The following is a 20,437-nucleotide window of genomic DNA, read 5'->3' on the forward strand; positions in this document are numbered from 1 at the left end:
ATGGGAGGAGTGGTAGTGGTCAAGGGAATCAGTCTCCCTTCTCAGCGTGACCTTCCTGGCTTCCAGATGTTTTTCTTTTTTTCTTGGGAGCAAAGGTGGGCTTAGAACTGGTGGGGCCTGAAACTGTTGGATCACACATGCATTTCTCTTCTCTTTCTGTGTTTCCCGTTCGTCTGGTGACCTGGTATCCGCAGGGGCAGGTAAGTTGTTGACTCATCCTTGTTTCTATAGGGTCTTGCCTCTCCCAGTACCTGCCTCTTCCCCTGTGGCCTCACCTTTCTCCCCTCATCGCATGCACACCCTCACCCAGGAAGGAGGGAGTGGTCTGAGGTGCTCTCCCTGTCACATTTATGTTTCCTAATGTCTTCCGTCTGTGTGGTTTCCACAGTGACAGCCTCATCAAGGCTAAGAAGTGAGCCTGGTGACCATGAACTCTGCCACCAGAGAAGTGGGTCTGTTTCTCCCCTGGTTTTTGAGGAGCCAGCTCGGGGTCCAGCACACACACACACACACACCCCCCCCATCCCACCCCTCAGTATCATGTGATGGTCTCTTCTGCATCTGGCCTCCCAGCCCTTCTTGGATAAACAAAGCCTGACCAATTTTGGGGGGGGGGGGGGCGGCGGGATGACTTTGTTCCTCCCTGTGTTGGCCAGAGGTGCTGGGACAGCGTGATTTCTGCGTGATTTCCTACAGTGTTGGTTCCTCCCTCCAGGTTGGGAGGCAATAACCACCATCCCAGGAATTCTCAATAAATTTTTATTAGTTAAGCTTAAGTCTTTGCATGGTGTGTCTGAGTTGGGGTAGGAGGGTCACGCATGCGCACGTTAGTGTCATGCTCCCCTAGGTCTTTCTCTGCGTCTGCCAGCAGGGGGCGCCGAGATTCTGGCCGGGGCAGTTAGGGAGGCATTAAGAAGAGCCTGGGACCTGCTGCTTCCCCGTGGAAGCCCCGCTAAGTCAAATCCAAAACGGCCTAAGCTGGGAGCAGCAGGTCCTCAGACCCTGAAGCCCAGCTGCACTTCTCGCTCCACCCTCCACTTCTACCACATCGCCAACATCTATTCACCAACATTTCCTTTATTCAAGGCTGGAGCAGCTGTGGCTTTGCTGAGCTAGACCAAAATAATCTGATGACCCCAACACAAGCTGCTTCCTTGGCAACAAGTCTCCATGTAGCTGTGGGGGAAACCATTTGTGCCTGTCGAGGTCCCTTATGCATTCAAAAGCCCAGTGGATCATGTTCTTGCCGTGGGCTACCCATACTCAAATTTCTCAGTCATCAGCTGTGCGAAGCTGTTTGTGGAGCAGGGCTTTACCTGTGGAGGTCGGATCTTCATGCCAGCAGCACTGGGCCCCCAACAGAGCAAGTGCCTATTTTCAGTCCCCACACGGGCTGCCTCCCCTTCCCAAGACAGCCTTGGCCGCTCATGCATTAGAGAAATGAAGCCACTGCCTGTGCCTGAATGCCACATCGGCCCCTGTTTCCCATCCCTTGTCTTTTGGGGGGAGACCAGGAACATCTGGAGTCATCAGCATGGGGGTGGGGGGTGGGGGCAAAGTATGTACAGAAATTACAGAGTGCAGTGGTTGGGGAGGAGATGAGTCTTACAGGGTTAGGGACCGGGTTCATCTTCCGCTTCTCCCGATTATTGAAGAAAAGTAGATTTATTTTCCCCTGCTCTGCAGGTAAGTGTCATAAAAGGGACAAGGAGATGAACCAGATATGTCAGCCCCACTCCTCGGGAGCTAGGAGCCTAAGATGAAATCAACAATTAGACAAAAGACGGGTCAAGTGACCTGAATCAGTCGGCCACAAGTTCCTATCCACACTTTATTTCTTTCATCTTCCCAAGGGGAGAAGAGAATGGAGGTACCTGGTATGCTTCCAAATCCTGCTGGGACTCTAGAGGCAGCCATTTTGTCTCCTCCCCATTGTTCCCTTTTTCTAATGATTTATACCCCCCATCCAGAGGGGTAAAGGTCAGAGGTTGTTCCTTAGGAGGCCTCCATGGTGTTCAGGGCTCCCTGAAGGTCACTGCCGAGGGAACCGGCCGGGGGCCATCTTTACCAGACAGTGTTAGGAGCTTCACAATTAGACCATCCAACACTGTACTGGAAGATGGACCCAGAGCCGGCCGACATGCAGCTCCAGGCTAGAGCTGACCAGTCGCTACAGGGACCCTGGCCGCAGTCCAGGTGAGGTCTCTTGAGAGTATGTGAGCGGATCCCAAGCTCAAGGTCGGCTGTGGGTTCTGGATCCACCAGATGACAAATCACACTGGGTTGGGGGAGGGGCTCTCGGGCCATTGTGTCCCTTCAGTGGGCAGCCAGCCAACGGAGAGCCACCTCTTTGGCAACACACTTCACTCAAGACGAAGGGGCTTCCACGGTGTGTGGGGAGGTTCGGGAGAGGGGGTTGCAGCCAGCGGGGGGCTGGGGGGGCCTGAGGCGGTAGATGTCGCTGACACGGGAACGGGGGCCTCCATCATTACCCGGCAGTATTAGAGACTCCCAACCAGCACCCAAACACTGCTGGGTAAGACGGGGGCCCCTGCCCAGCCTGCCCACCTCCAGGTCGGGCAGTCCTCCGCCCAGGCTCCCTGTGGAGAGGCTGCAGAACCCTGGCTCCCATCCCCCACCACCCGAGTCCCTGGGGACACTTCCGGGTGAGCCCTGTAGCCCGCCACCAGCCCCACCCTAAGTTGCTGATCCACTGGGACTCAGGTAGTTCTTCCGCAGGCCCCTGCCCATCAGTTCTTCACCTCTGAGCCCCTTCCCCAGCCGCCCCCACAGCTTGTCCCTGATCCCCCCACACACACCGCTTCATCGGTCTCCATCCCCACTCGGTGGTTCCTGGCCCAGCCCCAGAATCCCTCTCCCAGTGGCCTTTACCTGTCACCGGGGCCGCCTGACCCCCACAGAGTGAGTGCCGGGGAGAGGAAGGGGAGTCAAGGCCCAGGATTCAACGGCCTAGAGCCCGCCCGCCAGGCCTCCACTCTTCCTCCTTCCTTCTCCAGGGCCTGGCGGCGCAGGCTCCTCACCTGGGCCCCGCCCGCCGCCCCTGCGCACAGGTGTGTCCTCCTGCCATAGGCTGCCCCCCCACCGCCTTAACCCCTTCCCTCCCAGGGCCAGCCGCAGGCACCTCCTCTGAGGCCTGGCCACCCCGCTAGGCCTCCCACCCTTTCCTAGAGGTCCCTTCTCTCCTACCCGCCTCCTCTGCCCCCCAGCCTCCCCTAGGGAGCCTGGTCTCCAGGGGGGGAAAGAGAGGGGATGTCTCTGGGCTCCCCACAGCCACCCCTGCCCTTGCTAGCCCCTTCCTCCCAGGCCAGACAGCCCTGAGGTCAGCGAGGGGTCAGCTCAGCAGGGATTGGGTTGTGCCCTCCGCCTGCCAGGCATCCCTGCCTGTTGACGGGTGTCTTCAACCCCCCAGCAGGGTGTCTCCCTGTCCTCAGCCCTAAAGTTGGGGAGCCCACCCCTGCCAGAAGGCCAGAGCTGGCCAGGAGCAGCAGTACTGACCCTACCCTGCTGGTGAAAGTACTGAGCTGCTCTCCTTCAGCCCTCCTAGCCATCCCGTGGGGAGAAACGCCCCTGCTGCTCCTTGGGAAACGGACCGAGCACCCCGGGACAGAGCTGCTCCTGGACCCACCTCAATGCCCTGGATGCAAGTCCCAGCCTACGGAGCAGTTGGCCCTAGGGTGGTTAGAGGGGTGGGACCTGCCTTTCTTTTGTGCAGCTCTAGGCGTTGCTGGGAGAGAAGAGTCCTCCCCGCCCCCCCCCAGGCGGCAGGTGACACTCCACCCCACCCCCACCCCCTGGAGGGCGATGGCTCCAGGAGCTATTGTGTGGCCCAATCCAAGCTCTCCTTGGTCTCCCAGCTTCCTCTCAGTCTCCTTTGTTTGCATCCTTAACACCTGTCCGTACTTATTTCCTGTTTGTGGGCTTGTCTCCTAGCTCCCCAACAGGAATTGTCTTGTTCACATCATGCCCTCAGCACTGCTCCAGTGCCTGTGACACAGTGGACACTCAAGTAAAGCACATGCTAATGAATGACAGTAGGGGCCAGCCCACCCCTCGGCCTCTCCTGCAGCAGGGAGCTAGGCCTTCCTGGGCGGGACCCTCACAGGCTTAACTCGCCAGGACGGGGCCTTAATTCAAATCAAGATAAAGCCTTAACACAAAGAAGGGATCCTTGGTAGTCCACCCTGGACACAGGGCAAGGCCGAGGGGACAAAAATAAAACTGCCCAGGAACACCAGGCCAGTAGGGGCTCCCGTCAAGGGAGGAGCGAGGCTCACGGGAGCCCAGAGAGGGGTGGGGCAGTGGGTGGCACCAGGCCCCTGCTTCCTGGCTTGTACTGGTCTCAGCTCTCAGATCTAGAAGTCAGCGCTAGAGGAGTGAGGTTGTGTCCCTTCGGGGCGACCAAGGCTGCCTCTCCAGTAGTGTGTGCTCCGCAGACAGACGGCCCGAGTTCAAATCTCAGCCTCACTGCTCGGTAGCTGTGTGTCTGCGAGCAAGTTATGTGACCTACCCGTGCCTCAGTTTTCCCCACGGTGAAACAGGAATGACACAGCCACCTAAGGTGAATGAGTGTGTAGTCTTGTAAACAGTGCCTGACACGTGGCAAACGTGTAATGAATTATTGTTGCCAGTTACGACCTTGATCCCTCACCTCAATGATCTTCACAACCACCCTCAGGATCATCCTCCATTTTATTTTATATATAGTTTTTTTTTTTTTCTTTTAACCGAGGTACAGTCGACACACAATGTTCCATTGCCTTCGGGTGTACCAATTACCGATTCCACAAGTCTATGCGTTATGATACGCTCTCACCGCAAGTGCAGCCGCCATCTGTCACCATGCAAGGTGCCATTACAGCACCATTGATTATATTCCCTGTGCTGTAACCTTTCATCATTCTCCACTTTAAAGAAGAGACTGAGGAATCTGGCCCACGGTCACACTCCTAGTATGTTAAGCAGAGTCCAGAACCAGGTCAGGTCAAAGGTGAAAGTCAAGCTTTTGTGCTTTTGTGTACACACACACACACACACACACACACACACACACACGGCTCCCTGCTCACTCCTCCTCCCCCAGTCCCCTTCTGAGCTCCTCAGGCCCAGGCAGTCACAGTTAGAGACCCACACACAGTGATCCTAGGGGCTTTATTTACAAGAGTATAGGGCCTGATGCTGCCTGGAGTCTCGCGGGGCTATATACAGGGTCAGGAAGAGGGAAGTAGGGACACAGCCACTTAAATTACAATAGAATGGGGGTGGGCTCCTCAGTTCCGGCCGTGGGTTGGCCCACCGGAGGCCTCTGCAGGGATCAGGGCTGAGGCTGCAAAGAGAAGGGAGGAACGGAGTAAGGGGGTGGCTGGAACCGAAGCGGGGAAGGGGAACAAGAAGGTCTGGAATGGCCGGGAAGGGCAGGGGAAGGCCGCAGCTACCGCATCCATCCAGGGGAAAGCACTGGACCCAGCGACACTGGGGGGCAGGGCAAGGAGGAGCCCTAAGCAGAGGGGCCATACCCCGCCTCATTTCCTCTTGAGGGAACCCTTGCTCTTCTCCTTGTCCGCCGACCGCTGCTTCTTCACCTTGTCCTCCTTCTTGTTCTTACTGTGCAAGTTCTCATATACATCCTCCTTGTGTCTGCAGGTGGGGTGGGCAGTTGGCGCAGGTCAGGAGACCGTGCAGGGTTACCCAGCTCCAGCGGCCCCGTCTGGCCCACCCATTTCACAGGTGAACAAACTGAGGCCAGGAGAGAGGAGACCTGGTCACTGTCCTTTCACTAGACTAGAAGCTCCTTGTGGGCAAAGGCTCCATCTTCTACACCAGGAATACCACTGGTACCCAGCACAGGCCCGACATAGACATAGGCCCAACTCAGGAAATACTTGTGAACACAGGTAGTAAGAGTCAAGCTTGAGCTTGAACCCAGGTCTCCCTGACAGCAGCACTTGTCATCTCTGGAAAGGGAGGGTCGGGCCGAGGAGGAGGAGGGGGGAGTAGATGCTGGGAGGTGGCAGGCGGGGGTCACTCACTTGGAAGAGGTGCGGGATGCCTTGGCATGGGCGTTCTTCATGGCTAAGGGGTAGGTGATGTTCCCGTACTCTGACTCCCGGCCCTTCTGGGACTGTGGGCAGAGGTGTGGTGGGAGGGCGGTGGTCCCAGCAGGGACCAGGTGATGCCCACACTCCCCCACAGCTCCGCCAGGCCCCGCTCGACACACACCTGAATGACCTCCAGCTTCTTCTTGGTGGTTTCAATGAACTGGGCGATGGCCACATAGATGAACTTGTACTGCGCCTCGGTCTGCACCATGCCGGAGCGCTGCGCCCGCACCATCTGGATGGTCTTCTGGATGTCGATGTCACAGTCCAACCCTGGGCAGGCATGGCAGTTGGACCTCAGGCTCAGGCGGAGGGGGTGACCGAAGGGCTGCTCACCCAGCCACCCACCTGCGTCTCCCACGGGTCCCGCTCACCCTTGGTGGAGATGCTTTCCATGAGCATGTCGATGACGATGATGGTGCCCGTGCGGCCAATGCCTGCGCTGGGGAGGGAAGGGGGTGCCATCAGAGGCCTCACCGGGAAGGGGGAGCCCCGGCATTCAGCTCCAGCATGGTAGCATGAAGAAACTGAGGCTCCAGACAGATGAGGTAACACGCCCGGGGTCACAGGGCCGGCAGGCCGGAGACGGAAGCTTCCTTGGTTCCGCACCCACGCACATCACTTCAGCCCAGGGATTTGTAGGCGGGCCGTCTCTCAAGTGCTCCCAGGCCAGCCGGCTGCACCCCAACTCCCCGCGCCACCACTTCCTGCTTTGACGCCTCATTCCTGCTGCGGGCTGCTCCCTACTCTGGAGGATCTAGGAGCCCCAGCCCCATCAAGGTCCTGCCTGCCCCACAGGCACTCCGGGCCTCCCCTGGCCCTCTCCCACACCCTTGGCCTGAATGAGGCCTTCCCTGCACCCCGCCCCTGCCCTTCTAAAGTTATATTTAGAACTTTTTTAAGCAGGGCTTCGTTTCCCTTTTTTTCTTTTTTTTTCAGACCCTGACGGCAGGGAAAGGGCAGCCCTAGAGACAGCAGGGCACAAAGGGCACTGGGGTCAGGAGCTGTGGAGAGGTGGGGGAGCCACGCAGTAAGGGCTGTCCCCTTCCCCACCCTGTGCCACCACCCTTGGGCAAACAGCCCCGGGGAACCTCAGGACCCCTCGGAGACTGCAGTCCCACCCCCTTTGCTGGGCCCATCAGGCTGGTGACCTGAGTTGCACTGTCTAATTTCAAACCCAGATTGTCAAAAATAACCCCCCCCCCCCTTACCCACTTCCTTCCTGTAGCATCTAAATAAAGGCCATGGGGATTTCAAGAAGTGGAAGGGGGGTAGCAGGAGGGTCGTTGTGGGCGATGGGCCTGCCCCTGGAGGCAGAGCAGAGTCTCTTAGATGGCACGTGGGGGGTACCCCCAGTTTCAGCCCACCCAGCCCTGCCCCAGGACAAGCAGTTGCTGGTGGGAAGAAGGAAGAAGTGTGAGGCCCTCGCAGCCTGGGGTCACTTGGAGGGAGAGGGTAGGGAAGCAGAAAAAGCAGGCTCCCGTTTCCCCATTCTCTTCCTGCTGTGAGTTATTAAACCATTCACAGCTCCCATTTCTTCAGGGATTCACTATATTCCCGACACAGTGACGGGGTCTTATTTCACCCTCAGAGCAACCATAGGAGATCCTGAATTTACAGAAGACGAATCTGCGGGTCAGAGTAACCAAGCAATTTGTCCACGATCACACAGCCGGTGAGTAGCAGAACTGAAATTTAAAACTACGGTCTCTGTCCAGGAACCTGCACCCACTGCCTCCCATGCACCCAGGGCAGGCGGGCTGGGTAGGCCCATCTACAGGACTCTGCCCTTCAGGCCTGATGGGCCCCCCCCCACCTCCTCGTTGCTGACCCCCCACCTCCCCATTTAGCAGGAACAGGTTCTCCTAGTCATGAGGTTCTCCAGTGGAGCTAGTGATGCGTGGGCCCCTCTGGAAGAGATACCACCCGTCGCCACGCAACCCTGGAGGCCGAGCTGGGGTCACTAGCTGGGAAGGGAGAAGCAGAGAAGGCTAAGCGCCCCGGGGGCTACAGAGGGGAAAATGAGAAAACGTAGGGAGCCACACTGCCCCCAGATGGGAGACGCTTGGGGCCGAGAAAATATATACGCTGAGTAAGCCCGTGTGAGGAAACAACATGACCAGGACCAAGGTCTGTTGTGAGTGTCCGTGCAGGCTCTCTCGAAGGCCAGCTGGCAAGCTGCTGGGCCTGTTTTCTCATCTGTATGTGGCAGGCCTGGATGAGACGGTACATCCAGGGAAGTCTCGAAGTCTCTGAAGAAGCCACCCCCAGGCACAGGATCAATCAGTGGGGTGGGTTCAAGCTTAAGTTTCCCACAGGGGTCTGGGGCCGTCAAGGAGCCCGGATGAGGCTGGGATCAGGGGGACGGACGCGTGAAATGCATTAGCTCGGAAAGCAGTGTTTACGATGAGCAGCACGCGACACTTAGCAGGATTTACTGGCCATCACGACTCCTAACTTCATCGTTGTTCTCACCTGCAGTGCACGATGATGGGTCCCGCGTGAGGCAGACTCTCCTGCCGCTGGTTGATCTGATCCAGGAAGCTGAGGACACCCCCAGGCTCGCTGGGAACGCCATGGTCAGGCCAGCTCAGGTACTGATAGTGCCAGATCTCCCGAACCAGGTCCCCCTGGGCAGAGTGCATAGGGCCAGTGCCCTCTGTTCCCACACACCACCCCGTCCCACCCAACCAGACATGAGAGCAGCTCCCAGGAGGGGCCCCGGGAGTGAGACAAGGATGGAGGGGACACTCACATTGTCCAGCGGGGAGACCTGCAAGGTACGGAGTTTGTACTCAGCTGTGTCATGCTCCCCGCAATTGGTTACTGTGTACGGTCCATAAACGCGCTGAGCGCCCACCTCTGGCCAATATGGCACACATTTGTTCTGGAAAGGGAGGGTGGAGGTGAGGAGTGAGGCACAGAAGCAACACACAGGGACCTGTTCCAGGCCCTTTGCAAGGTCCTGGGTCCCTGGCGCTGGCCCAGTCAACAACATTTGTTGGACGAATGGATGAACTGGCCGAGAGTCAGAGACAGGATCCAGTCATGGCTCAGCCACCAAGAGGCGGTGAGACCTGACCAGCCACTCAACCTAGCAATTCATTTGGGAAACATCTGCAGGTGCGCACGTTGTACGTGAAGTTGCGGAGACCAGGCTGGAGTCGCAGACACGGCGAAGACACGGTCTCTGCCCCTGTGCCTCTAGGAGGTCACAGAGAGGCGAACAGGGTTAACAGAGCCACTTGGGATCAGGGTAGAGGGAGAGACTAATCCTCCCTCCAGGTTACGGAGGAAATCACAGGTGGCTTCACAGAGGAGGAAGCATTTGAGCTAGGTCTTCAAAAACAGGGAGTCTGTCCGGCAGAGAGAGTGCAGAGAGAGAGGAAGTCATTTCCTAGCAGAAAGTGAGCTGATGCCAAGGCGTGGAAACCTGAGGCAGGGAGTGTTGTAGCGAAGTCACCACGCCTTGACGGCCAGGTCTCAGAGTATGACCTGAAGACAACTGGGAGCCACTGAAAGGTGTTCAAGAGAGGGAGCAGCTTGATGGAGTGTATGCTTTGGACGGGACCCCTTTGACTCCAGTGCAGAAGTGCCCTAGAAGGGCACGGCGCACAGGCAGGGATACCGGCTGGGTGGTGGGGTAAGGGTGAGGGGCAGACTCCAGAGAGATTTACGAGGCAAGGGAGGACAGGAGGGCTGTGGCTTGGATGGGGACAGGTGGGGGAGGGGCAGGAGGCAGGTTTGCTTCCGGACACTTTAAGAGGTGCCTGGGTGGCTCTGTCGGTTAAGTGTCTGACTTCGGCCCAGGTCATGATCTTGCAGTTCATGAGTTCGATCCCCATGTTAGGCCCTGTGCTGGAGCCTGGAGCCTGCTTCAGATTCTGTGTCTCCCTCTCTCTTTGCCAACTCGCACTCTATCTCTCTCTCTCTCTCTCTCTCTCAAAAATAAACAAACATTTTAAAAAAAATTTTTTTTAAAAAAAGGAAGAAAGCCCACTTAAAACCGGGGTCTGGTGGTCAGGAGCGCCCCAGGTTGGAAGCAGGGATCTGGGAGACAGTGCTTATCCAAGAGTGTCTCTGTGCCTCAGTTTCCCAACAAGGGTTGGACTTTGCCCTCTGAGGGGACTTTCTGCCCCTGGCATCTGGCATTTCTTTGGTTTAATGGTGATGGATAACAAAGCACTGGGGCGGGGGGGAGCGGAGAGGGGAAGGGGTGGGGATCAGGGGACAGCACAGGACTTGGCCCTACCCGGCCTTTCTCCACCTCTCGGGTGGTCATGACAATGACTCGGGTGTTCTCCTGCCATGCCATCTGCCAGAAGTCGTTGACTGTGGCCTCCAGGCAGCCCTGGCTGGCGATGTAGGTCTTAGCGTTCTCATCGGGGCTTAGCAGCTGGTTCTGGAAGCAAGGGTAGAGAGATGCACCCCAGGACTGTGAGCCCCTGCACCACCACCCTCCTCACCACCTAACTTTGCTACACGTCTCTGGCTCCAGTACCCCCGTGAGATGGGGAATCCCCAGGGCCCAGCCTCTCCTCCCATGTGACCAGCAGGTGCCACTGACCTTGACGTAGTTGGCATTGATATAGTCGGACCCAGGGATGTTGCTGTCACGTCCCTGCAGGATCACTCGGGTGTGGTCGACTGGGGGTGGGCAGGGAGGAAACAAGATGGGCCTGGGTCAGCCAGGCACTCATCAGCCCCTGGGTCAGACCCTTCCTAAGCTCACAGGCCATTCTTATCTTAGAGGCCAGGAGGCTCTCGGAGCACTGTGGGCAGGTGGGGGCGGAGGATCCACATGGGGAGCAGGGTTGGAGGTCTCAGAGGAAGGAGGGCGGTGGATGTCTAGTGCGGGGAGGCTCCAGTGGGAGGGGCAGAGGCTTTCTGCAGGAGGGAGGCCCTGTTGTGTGGGTGAGGAGGTGGACCCTCCTGGGGCGGGGAGTAGGGACCTTATGAGATGGAGGGAGGTTGGCTGGGGGAAGGGGAGTCTCCTGGGTGAATGGACGCTGCCCGGAAGTGGGAGGGATGAAGGCAGCCAGGGGGCAGCGTGCTCACACGGAAGAATGTTCTTGTAACGGTTCTTGCTCTTGTTCTCTGGCCTCTGGCCTTCCAGCCGCTGGTGCAAGTTCTTTACCTCCTGCTTCTGCAGACTCTGAGGGGTGAGAGGGGGAAACTGAGTGCCAGCCCCTGGAGGGCCATCCGCGCACGGAGATAAGACGGGGCAGACCAGTGTATGGGGTGGGGAGAGAGGGGACGGGGCCTGAGACCCCACGCACCTCAAACTCCTCCCAAAAGCCGGCTTTGGCTGTGTCCTCTGACTCCTGCTTCTTGTTGAGTTCCAACACCCGATTCTCAATGTCAGCTGCATTCACCCGAGTGGCATAGTACGGCTGGGCGGGGACAGGTGAGAAGTCAGCGCCCACTTGAAAGCACAGAGCTCCTGGGTCTGAGGGATTGCCAGGCCCGCCCCTCTCACCTGCCGCAGGTAGACGAAGGCACCCGAGGCCTCCTCAATCCCCGTCTTCTTGAAATGCTCCACCAGGTCTGTGAGGCTGTCAAAGGTCTCTGAGCCACCCACCGTGTAGCGTCCACCCTGAGGGATGCCAAGTCAGGCCATTCTGCATGACCTGAGTCTCCCTCCCTACACCCCCAGCCTTGGACCAAAGCTAGGCTGATCCTCCCCACTGCCGGGGCTTTGAGCATAGACAGGAGCCCCGGCAGGATGCCTTCCCCGCTGCCCAGCTGCCTTACCTCACACATGACCTTGATATGAGTGACTCTGAGTGGGGAGCCTGGGCCAGCCTTGGGCTGGTCGCTGAGCACGGACAGCACAAAATCTCCAGGCTGGCTGAGACTCTCACGCACGAGAAACGTCCAGGGCTCACCCTTGGCCTGCAGCAGTGTCTCTGCCTGCCCCCCAGACATGTGACCGTGGTACCACCTATAGAAGGCAACATCAGGGAAGGTGACCCCTAGGCCAAGGGGCAGGCACTGAGCAGAGACAGGGAAATAGAGTGACTATGATGTGCCAGGCGCTGTGCTACATGCTTTCAAATCCACCACCATAGTTGGGTCCACTGCTCTCACAAAAATGTTGAGAGGTAGGTTCGATCCCATTTTACAGATAAGGAGCCTGAAGCTGGGCCCTAGGCCCTTGGGTGGTAGCCAGGCCCACCTCTGAGAACATGAGACAGAGGCAGAGAGGCAAGCCACATCCAGAACAACTGTAGGGGAGAAACCAAGGAAGGGTCTCCATGAAAGCCAGGGCTGAGCTAGGGAAAGAGGAGGGGGACCAAGAGAAGCGCAGAGGCCAAACCACAGAGAGCAGTGGAGATTGGGAGAGACGGAAGTCACAAGGGAGTCGTGATGGGGACAACTCCCCCCTGGGTGGCAGGGAAGACAGACAACCCTGCTGGGGAAACAGGGGTGTGGGGGGCTCTGAGGTGTCCAGGGTGACATCACTGAAGGGGAGGCTGGGGCTCAGAGGGGCTCAGAAGGGCAGAAAGCGGAACTAGGACCTTTCCCCAAAGCACACCCCCTTCCCAGGAGGAAACTGTAGCCCCACAATGCCCAGCCCCACAGGAAACCACGTGATGGAAAAAACACAAAACTCCTTCTGGGGAGAGAGTGAGAAGTGAGGGTGTGAGGTTTCCTCAGCCCAGGGACCAGGGGAGGGGGCATTTTCCAACCGCAGGGATGGGGGGAGGAGGGGGGGACCAGTCTGTCTTGCCCCACCTCACTCCCTCCCTGTCCCCAAGCAGCACCCCGGGCCACCCCATCCCACCAATCAGGGATAGACCAGGGCCCCCCCAGGCAATGGGGAGGGGGCTGACCCTCATCCCCCTGGCCCAGGATGAGGAAGTTTCCATGCAAATGTCAGGCTGACCATAGGCAGAGAGCTAGCCATTGGCGGGACAAATGCAAATTTCCTCGCAGGAGGGGAGGAGGAGAGGCAGCGGGCCAGGGCTGGGAACACAAAGGGAGGTTTGGAGAAGGAGCCTCCCCCACGCAATCCCAGGGTCAGGGGTGAGCCAGGCATGCTGGCGTCCTGGTGTGGGTCACCGAAAGGGCCTCTTGGAGTCAGTTTCCCTGGCCTGGATTCCCTCCATCCTTCCCTGCCCCCCAGCCCCCAGCTCTGCCCTTCTCCTTCTCCCCCTTCTCCCAAACCATTTGAAGCCAGGCCCCAGCCTCCTCCCCAGGGGGTCTGCTCAGCTGCTCCTTCCCTCTTCTAGCTCCATCCACAACCTACTGCTTCTCCAGGGCCTCCAGCAACCCATCCTCCTGCAGGGAAGATGCCGGCTTTGGGCAAGGAGAAAGAGAGGTACCGCGCTGAGTTCAAGAGGGTCTAGGTGGCAAAGGCCCATTAACGTTGCAGGCGGGGCATAGGAAAAGAACGAGAGGGAGCAGATACCCAATAAGGACCAAGGAGGGCCACCATGAGCAAAGTCATCCATGCTTGGGCTTCGCGCCTAGAAGAGGTGGCTTCAAGGCAAATGGATGAGCGGCTTCATGTTGGCTGGTGAGTGGTGCCCAGCGGTGGGCCCCGGGGCCTTCACCTCAGCCTCACTCAGTTCTAAGTTTGAATCAGTGACTTGAACAAAAATACTGAGGTGAGTTGGGAGGCATGCATCTCAGAAAGACCGAAAACGGACAGAATCAAGATTCACAATCATTTCAACAATCAACACCCAAATACAGGACAAGGGCAAGTTGGCTTGGCCCCAGGAGTGTAAAAAAACAACAAAAACAAAAACCAAAAAACGCTTAGAGTTATTGGGCTGCCCTTCACCTTAATGGAGCTGTCATTGAGATACAGCCACTAAAGTGAGCCATGGTGTAATGCCGAATGTTCTGCTCCTCCACCCCACCCCCCACCATGCTTTAGGAAGACCACATAGGGAGCAGCCTGCCCAGTCGTGGGGACCACATCTTTGAAGCCAAAGGGACAGGGGAGAAATGCCTTGAGTGTCCTGTGCCCAGGTACTAGGCCCCTTGCACACACAACCATATCAGACGGTTTTCAACTGGTCTGTGTTCTGGTCAAGCTCTACCAAGCCCCCAAAAGCAGACCCGTCATCACTGTGTTGCTGAGATAAGGCATTAAATGTCGTCGTAAATACAAATCTCCTCTGCCCCTCCTCAACATTCGTCTCTCTGTGTACCAACCTGTGCTGGGGGAGAGTGTGGCTAAACGAAGGCCATTTCGGTTCCATAGACAGAAGAGCTTTCTAACAACAGAGCTGGCCTACTGTGAAAGGCGGCCACCAGGCCTCTGCATCACGAGCAGGCCTGCGAGGCCAGCTGGCAGGGACCCCGGAAAAGGGCAAGATGATGTTCCCTGCTTTCTCAGGGGCTGAGGGAAAGGGTATGAGGGGTTAGTGCCCCGAGACACAGGCCCAGATCACATGGAAGAAAGAGGCCCACGGAGCCCCGGGAAGGATGGGAAAATCAGGGACGGGGTGGGCGGGGGTGGGTCAGGGTATGACGCCCCTCACCTCTCGCTGGTGGGGTCGGAGCAGTTCAGCGGGTACTTGAGGTGGATGATGGTGCCATCCCGGTCCTGTAGGACACCCTGCTGCTGTGTGTAGTACTCCACCAGCTCCGTCAGTGTCGCAAACTTCTCCCCTCCGTACAGGTCATAGAAATCTCCCGAGTTCTGGATCCGAATGTGGGTCACCTGATCCCCGACCCTGCGGGGCACCAGACGGTGAGGCCAGTGGGTGCAAGAGGAGAGGTAGGGACAGAGAGGGGGATGGGCTGGGGTCCTGAGCACGGGGCACACACAGGGACAGGGTAGACACGGAGGGGGACGGGAGACATGCTGGTGCTGGGGGCTGGGAGGTTGGAACCGAGAACGGAGTTGCAAAATGCGGGCCCTGGCTGGAACTGAGGGCCACCTACCTGACGGAGAGGGAGAAGTCGCCCTGGTTCTTGCGACTGGGCCGAGCCAAGAAGCTCCCATGGACCCCGCGGCCCTTGAGCAGCGTCTCTGCATCCAGCCCACTGAGGTCTCGGTGAAACCACCTGCAGGCCCGGAAGGCAGTGAGGAGAGGTCCCTCCGGCCGCAGGGCACCCTCGCCTCCTGCCTACCGTGGTTCCCGGGACCTTACCTCACCATCCTGGGGGCTCCCTGAGAGGAAGGGGGTGCAGGGAATGAGATGTGCTGGTGAGCCCAGGCAGGCCGCCAACTCCCAGCGCCCAGGCCGCCTCACAGCCCTGGCGGTCCTGGTTCTGGGGCTGCCACTCCACTGGCCTGGGACAGCCGGCAGGGCGGGGACAGGAAGGGGCGCGGCCGACCCCTTGGGGGAACTCACTGTACTTCTCGTTTTGGAGCAGAGCGCAGAAGAGAAGCAGAGCAGGGTGGCAGTGGGGGTGGGGAGGGGGCCCACTTCCCACACGTCGTCTGCCGTCTGCCATCAAAGGCTCCAGGAGCATGGCACTCCGCAAGGGTGACGACACAAGAAAGAAGGACGCAAATGTGCCTTGCAGCCTACAGGCGAAGACTGGTCTTCGTAAACGTGAGCCCACTCGCAGTCACATGCCAACCCTTCCTCCTCCACCAGCTGCATCCGCACAGCCTTCCCTGGTCCAAGCTAATAATAATGGTGACACTGAAGGGCGCCTGGGTGGTTCAGCTGGTTAAGCGTCCAACTCTTGATTTCGGCTCAGGTCATGATCTCACGGTTCGTGGATTTGGAGCCCCACATCGGGCTCTGCACTGACAGCGCACAGCCCGCCTGGGATTCTCAGTCTCCCTCTCTCTCTGCCCCGCCACCCCCCACTCACTTGCTTGCGTGCTCTCTCTCTCTCTCTCAAATAAATAAATAAAGAAACACTAAAAACAATAACGGTGACAGCCACAACTCTCATTTCACGGAGTCTCCCTGTATGCTAGGCACTGTGCTCTCATGTCATTTATGTGCCTTATCTGATTTATCCCTCATCAGAGCCCTAATGAAGCAGGTGCTGTCTTTATCCCCATTTTACAGACAAGGAACCTGAGGCTCAGGGAAGGTAGGGAACTTGCCTGAGGTTAGGCAGTCAGTTAAGTGGCGGTGCCGGCATGAACCCCACAGGGGTTCCAAGGTCAGTGATTTCAGCTCCTGTATGCCAGGCCTTAGGGCTTCAAAGAACAGAGGTCGGGACGTCCCGTCCACTGGGGGTGGCAGGGAAGGGGACACTTCCTAACAGCCACGGCCAAGCAGATGCTTACAAAGAGAGAGGTGCCCTCGCCTCCTCTGACCTACACATCTGAAGAGGTACCACTGGGGCACTGGGATGGACAAAATAGCAGCTGTCAAACATACACCTTTTCTACTTCTTGTCCTAGTCTTTGTCCCTCTGTGCCCTAACCAGCCAGTGGAGCCAAGGAACAGAATGCAAGGGGAAGCAGAGCTGGGAAAGCAGGTGGGGGTAGAGCTTCCACGCCCCCTGGGGGTCCTTCCACCCTATACCTGGGCCATAGGTTCTTGTCAAGGGGACGGCTCTGAATTAGCCAGAGCTCAGGACTCTGACCAGGGGCCTGTCTCCTGGGGACTGAGGTCCCTGCCATCGACTGATATTCTCAGGGCTGGATGACCTCAAGAAGCCCTACACACTAGAAGTTCACGATGCTCCCTGTGTGTAATCCCACAGACAAACACAACACGCCAAACCAAAACGAGGAAAGCAATCTAACAAAGGGCACACAGAAAGCTCTCGTACTGGTGGCTTCCCCTAAGGAAAGAAACTAGGTGGCCCGAGGAGAGGGCTGGGAGGGACATTCACCTCTCCCTTGTACCTGTTTTTTTAACGGAAGGGTAATCGACACACAATGTTCCATTAGTTTCTGGTGTACAACATAGTGATTCGACATCTCTATATATTATGCTCCGCTCACAAGCATAGCCGCCATCTGTCACCACACAACACTATTACAACACAACTGACTGTATTCCCTATGCTGTACCTTTCATCCCCATGATTTATTCTATCCGTAACTAGAAGCCTCCACCTCCCACTCTGCTTCATCCATTTTGCCCCCTCCCACCCGCCTCCCCTCTGGCAACCATCATTTTACTCTCTGTGTTCATAGGTCTGTTTCTGCTAGTTGGGTGTTTGTTGTTGGTTGTTGTTTTTTTTTCTTTAAGATTTTTAAAAAATGTTTTTACATGTTTATTTATTTTTGAGAGAAACAGAGACAGAATGCGAGTGGGTTGGGGCAGAGAGAGAGGGAGGCACAGAATCCGAAGCGGGCTCCAGGCTCCGAGCTGTCAGCACAGAGCCAGACGGGGGGCTCGAATTCACGAGCTGTGAGATCATGACCTGAGCTGAAGTCGGGTGCTCAACTGACTGAGCCACCCAGGCGCCCCTTAAGATTTTTTTTAAAGTAACGTCTACACCCAGTGTGGGGCTCAAACTCACGACCCTGAGATCAGAGTCACATGTTCTTCCAATTGTGACAGCAGGCGCCCCTGTTTTGTTTTGTAGGTTTCACATATAAGTGAAATCATACAGTCTTTGTCTTTCTCTTCTTTCACTTAGTACAATACCCTCTAGATCCATCCATGTTGTCACAAATGGCAAGATTTTTTTTTTATGGCAGAGTAACATTCCATTATACATATATACCACATCTTCTTTATCCATTCATCTGTCTATGAACATTTGGGTTGCCTCCATTCCTTGGCTACTGTAAACAATGCCGCAATGAATATAGGGGTGCAGATATCTTTTTGAGTTAGCGTTTTCATTTTCTTTGGGTAAATACTCAGAAGGGAGGTCATTAGATCAAATGGTGTTTCTACTTCTAATTATTTGAGCAAACTCCATACCGATTTCCACAGTGATTGCACCAATTTTCATCCCCACCAACAGTGCGCGAGGGCTCCCTTTTCTCCACATCCTCATCGACACTTGTTATCTCTGGTCTTTCTGACTCTAGCCATTCTGACAAATGTAACGTGGTATCTCATTGTGGTTTTGATTTGCATTTCCCTGACGATCAGTGATGTTGAGCATCTTTTCATGTGTCTGTTGGCCATCTGGATGTCTTCTTTCCCTTATACCGTTTTGAATGTTGTAGCATGTGGGTATGTATTACCTTTATAAAAATGAATACATTGACTGGGAGACGGCAATCTCTGGGGAACAACTGGGGTGCTGGGAATGCTCTACGTCTTAATCTGGGTGGTATATACACAGGTGTATGTAAATGTGACATTCATCAGGCCGTACGCTTCACATTCATGTGCATTCTGTATGCTAGACCTCAATAAACACTAAGGAAAAATAGTAACAAAGTGTTAAAGCTGAACTGAAGTATTTTTCCTACGATGACTACTTTATCACTTTTCGAATATCAAACATCGATTCTCCCCCGCCCAAAAGAGGCTCTCCCCGCCTCCCCCTTCTTTCTGGTACCTGGGAAGCTTGGTCTGTTTACCGTATGACCTAATACCGACCATCCCTTGAGTCCTGGACTTTGAGCCCCGTCAAAAGAACATGAACTCCTTCCTGGAGCCAGGGGCAGCAAGAGCGTCTGCGGAGTCGGCCCTGCCACAGTGGGGTCCACAGCCAATCTTGCCAACCTTCGAATGTTCAAAGGCTAGCACGCCACCTCATGCAGAGTTTGTGTCCAGTAAACAAGCTCATCGACAGCCACGTACATGCCTGATCCCAAGTTCAGCTCCTGTTTTTACACACACACACACCCGGTTTGTCACACACACAGGACACACATACACAAACACAAACAGTCCCACGCACACACCTCGCCATCCTCGGCCATCTACACACATACCTGGCCCAGTGCAAATACCCACACACGGACACACCATCCTGACCGCATGTGAAGTTGTGGGTCCACGCCTCCCTCCCCACTGCTTTACTCTGCTTGGGGCACCCTGTTTCCTGTTTCCTTTGTCCCCACAGGAGGGCCTCTGCTCAGGGGTGCTGGACTCTTGGTCACCACATGACTGGCTCTTCCTCACATCCAGCTCTCAGGGCACATGTCACCTCTTCAGGAAAGCCCTCCTGGATCCCTCCAGTTAGTGACGCCACTGGCACCCCCAGTCACTTGCTAGCACACGTAGCTGTTTTCACGTTTCTGCAGAACACTCCTGAGAATCTAAAACTGTCCTATTTACTGGGTTCTTTGTGTAGTCTGCTGCCTCCCACTGGAATGAAGCTCCGTGAGGGCAAGGACCCCATCTTCTTCACTCCATTATTGCCAGCACCGTAAAAGGTACCTGGCACAGGTGCCCCGCATGCATCTGTTGAATGAAAGATGCATGGGAGGGGGAGGCAGAGGGGCACCGAAGGAAAGTAGAATGAACACCAGACGTTGGGAAGTTACATGGGAAGAAGGGGGAGCTTTCTCAGGTCTGCCTCCCAGACACGTTATGTTTCAGATGATGTGGGCGACCCAGGGTTTCTGGTAAGCGGACAGCAGAAGCAGGAGGCCAGAGAGTGAAGGGAAACATGCAATGGAGAGAATAAATACACATCTGGTCGGGGGAAACGAGCTAGACAGAGAAAAGGAGGAGGGGGCAGAGGGGCATGAATGAGCCTAGAGTTCCTCAAATCTTGAGGGAGGGACAGGAAGTAGATCGCCCTTATGGTCACACACCTGCCAGGAATGAGCAAGAACCCTCCCTGCCCCTCTCTCCCAAACTAAGAGGAGGCCGTGGCAGCCAGGTGGAGCCGGGGACTTACCCACCGGACAGCATCTCCCCAGAGGGATGGGGGAGTCACAGGCAGAGGGCCACAAGGGGTGGGGCCGAGCCTGGGCGCAGCTGTGCACAGTAGCCCAAACAGGTGAGGAAGAACACTGGGAACTCAGCTACTTCCTCCTTGATGCAGCCCTCCAGGCCAATGGCACCACAGCGACAACGACGAGCCCCCTGACTAGTGATCCCTGAAAAAGGGACAGGTGGGCGGGGCTGGCCTCAGACTGCCCACAGAGGCCGGACTCTACCTCCAGCCCCGCTGGGTAGTCCAGGGCCGTCGTCCTGGCCTCCTTCCTTTGGGAGGGGAGGAGCCACTTGGAGCTCCACCTGGAGCTCAAGCCGACAGAGCAGCTGGAGGGAGGGCGGGTGGAGGCAAAGACCAGGAAGTAACCCTGGCCAAGGGAACACCAACCAATAGGGGAGCCTCCCAGCACACACACAAGCCAGGGGGCCTCAGGAAAAACCCAGGAAGAAGAGGTGTCACCTGTGCAGGCCCGCCCACCCACCCATCCAGAGTGTTAAGGGGCAAGTCCTTCCTCCCACCGAGCCCTGGAGCAGGCAGAGTTGGGCCCAGCAGGAACCTAGGAAGGATCTGGACAGGGAGTTGAA

At 56.7% G+C, this 20,437-nt stretch overlaps 2 protein-coding genes across 3 annotated transcripts in view; one reads left to right on the forward strand and one right to left on the reverse strand.

The window, feature by feature from the left end:
• Window positions 1-20,437, forward strand: part of PHB2 (prohibitin 2) — a 127,276-nt gene that overhangs the window by 4,212 nt on the left and 102,627 nt on the right. The gene's annotated exons all lie outside the window — the stretch shown is intronic.
• On the reverse strand, window positions 5,151-20,076 carry PTPN6 (protein tyrosine phosphatase non-receptor type 6). Of its 2 annotated transcripts, none has more exons than XM_019464651.2 (16): window positions 19,815-20,076; window positions 15,021-15,143; window positions 14,615-14,809; window positions 11,871-12,060; window positions 11,596-11,712; window positions 11,396-11,509; window positions 11,175-11,271; window positions 10,684-10,763; window positions 10,369-10,518; window positions 8,872-9,003; window positions 8,592-8,746; window positions 6,491-6,558; window positions 6,238-6,389; window positions 6,048-6,139; window positions 5,535-5,655; window positions 5,151-5,344 (listed from the first exon to the last, which is right to left on the reverse strand). In XM_019464651.2, exons 1-15 carry the CDS (start codon window positions 19,826-19,828, stop codon window positions 5,541-5,543), a joined length of 1,794 nt encoding a protein of 597 aa, XP_019320196.1. In that variant the 5' UTR covers window positions 19,829-20,076; the 3' UTR covers window positions 5,151-5,344; window positions 5,535-5,540. The 2 variants fall into 2 exon arrangements, with proteins under 2 accessions (XP_019320196.1, XP_019320197.1); XM_019464652.2 differs by lacking the exon at window positions 19,815-20,076 and adding an exon at window positions 15,230-15,381.

The sequence above is a fragment of the Panthera pardus genome, unplaced genomic scaffold, assembly GCF_024362965.1.
Source record: "Panthera pardus isolate Hobbes unplaced genomic scaffold, ASM2436296v1 HiC_scaffold_6, whole genome shotgun sequence".
Taxonomy (NCBI): Eukaryota; Metazoa; Chordata; class Mammalia; order Carnivora; family Felidae; genus Panthera; species Panthera pardus.

What these genes read in the sequence shown, in the direction of transcription:
- PTPN6 (XM_019464651.2), bottom strand. An exon ending in CCCATCATCGTGCACTGCAG is followed by an intron (nt 6,559 to 8,591) that starts GTGAGAACAACG and finishes TTCCCTCCCCAG; the next exon opens with CGCAGGCATTGGCCGCACGG. An exon ending in GCATCCCGCACCTCTTCCAA is followed by an intron (nt 5,656 to 6,047) that starts GTGAGTGACCCC and finishes CCCCACCTGCAG; the next exon opens with ACACAAGGAGGATGTATATG.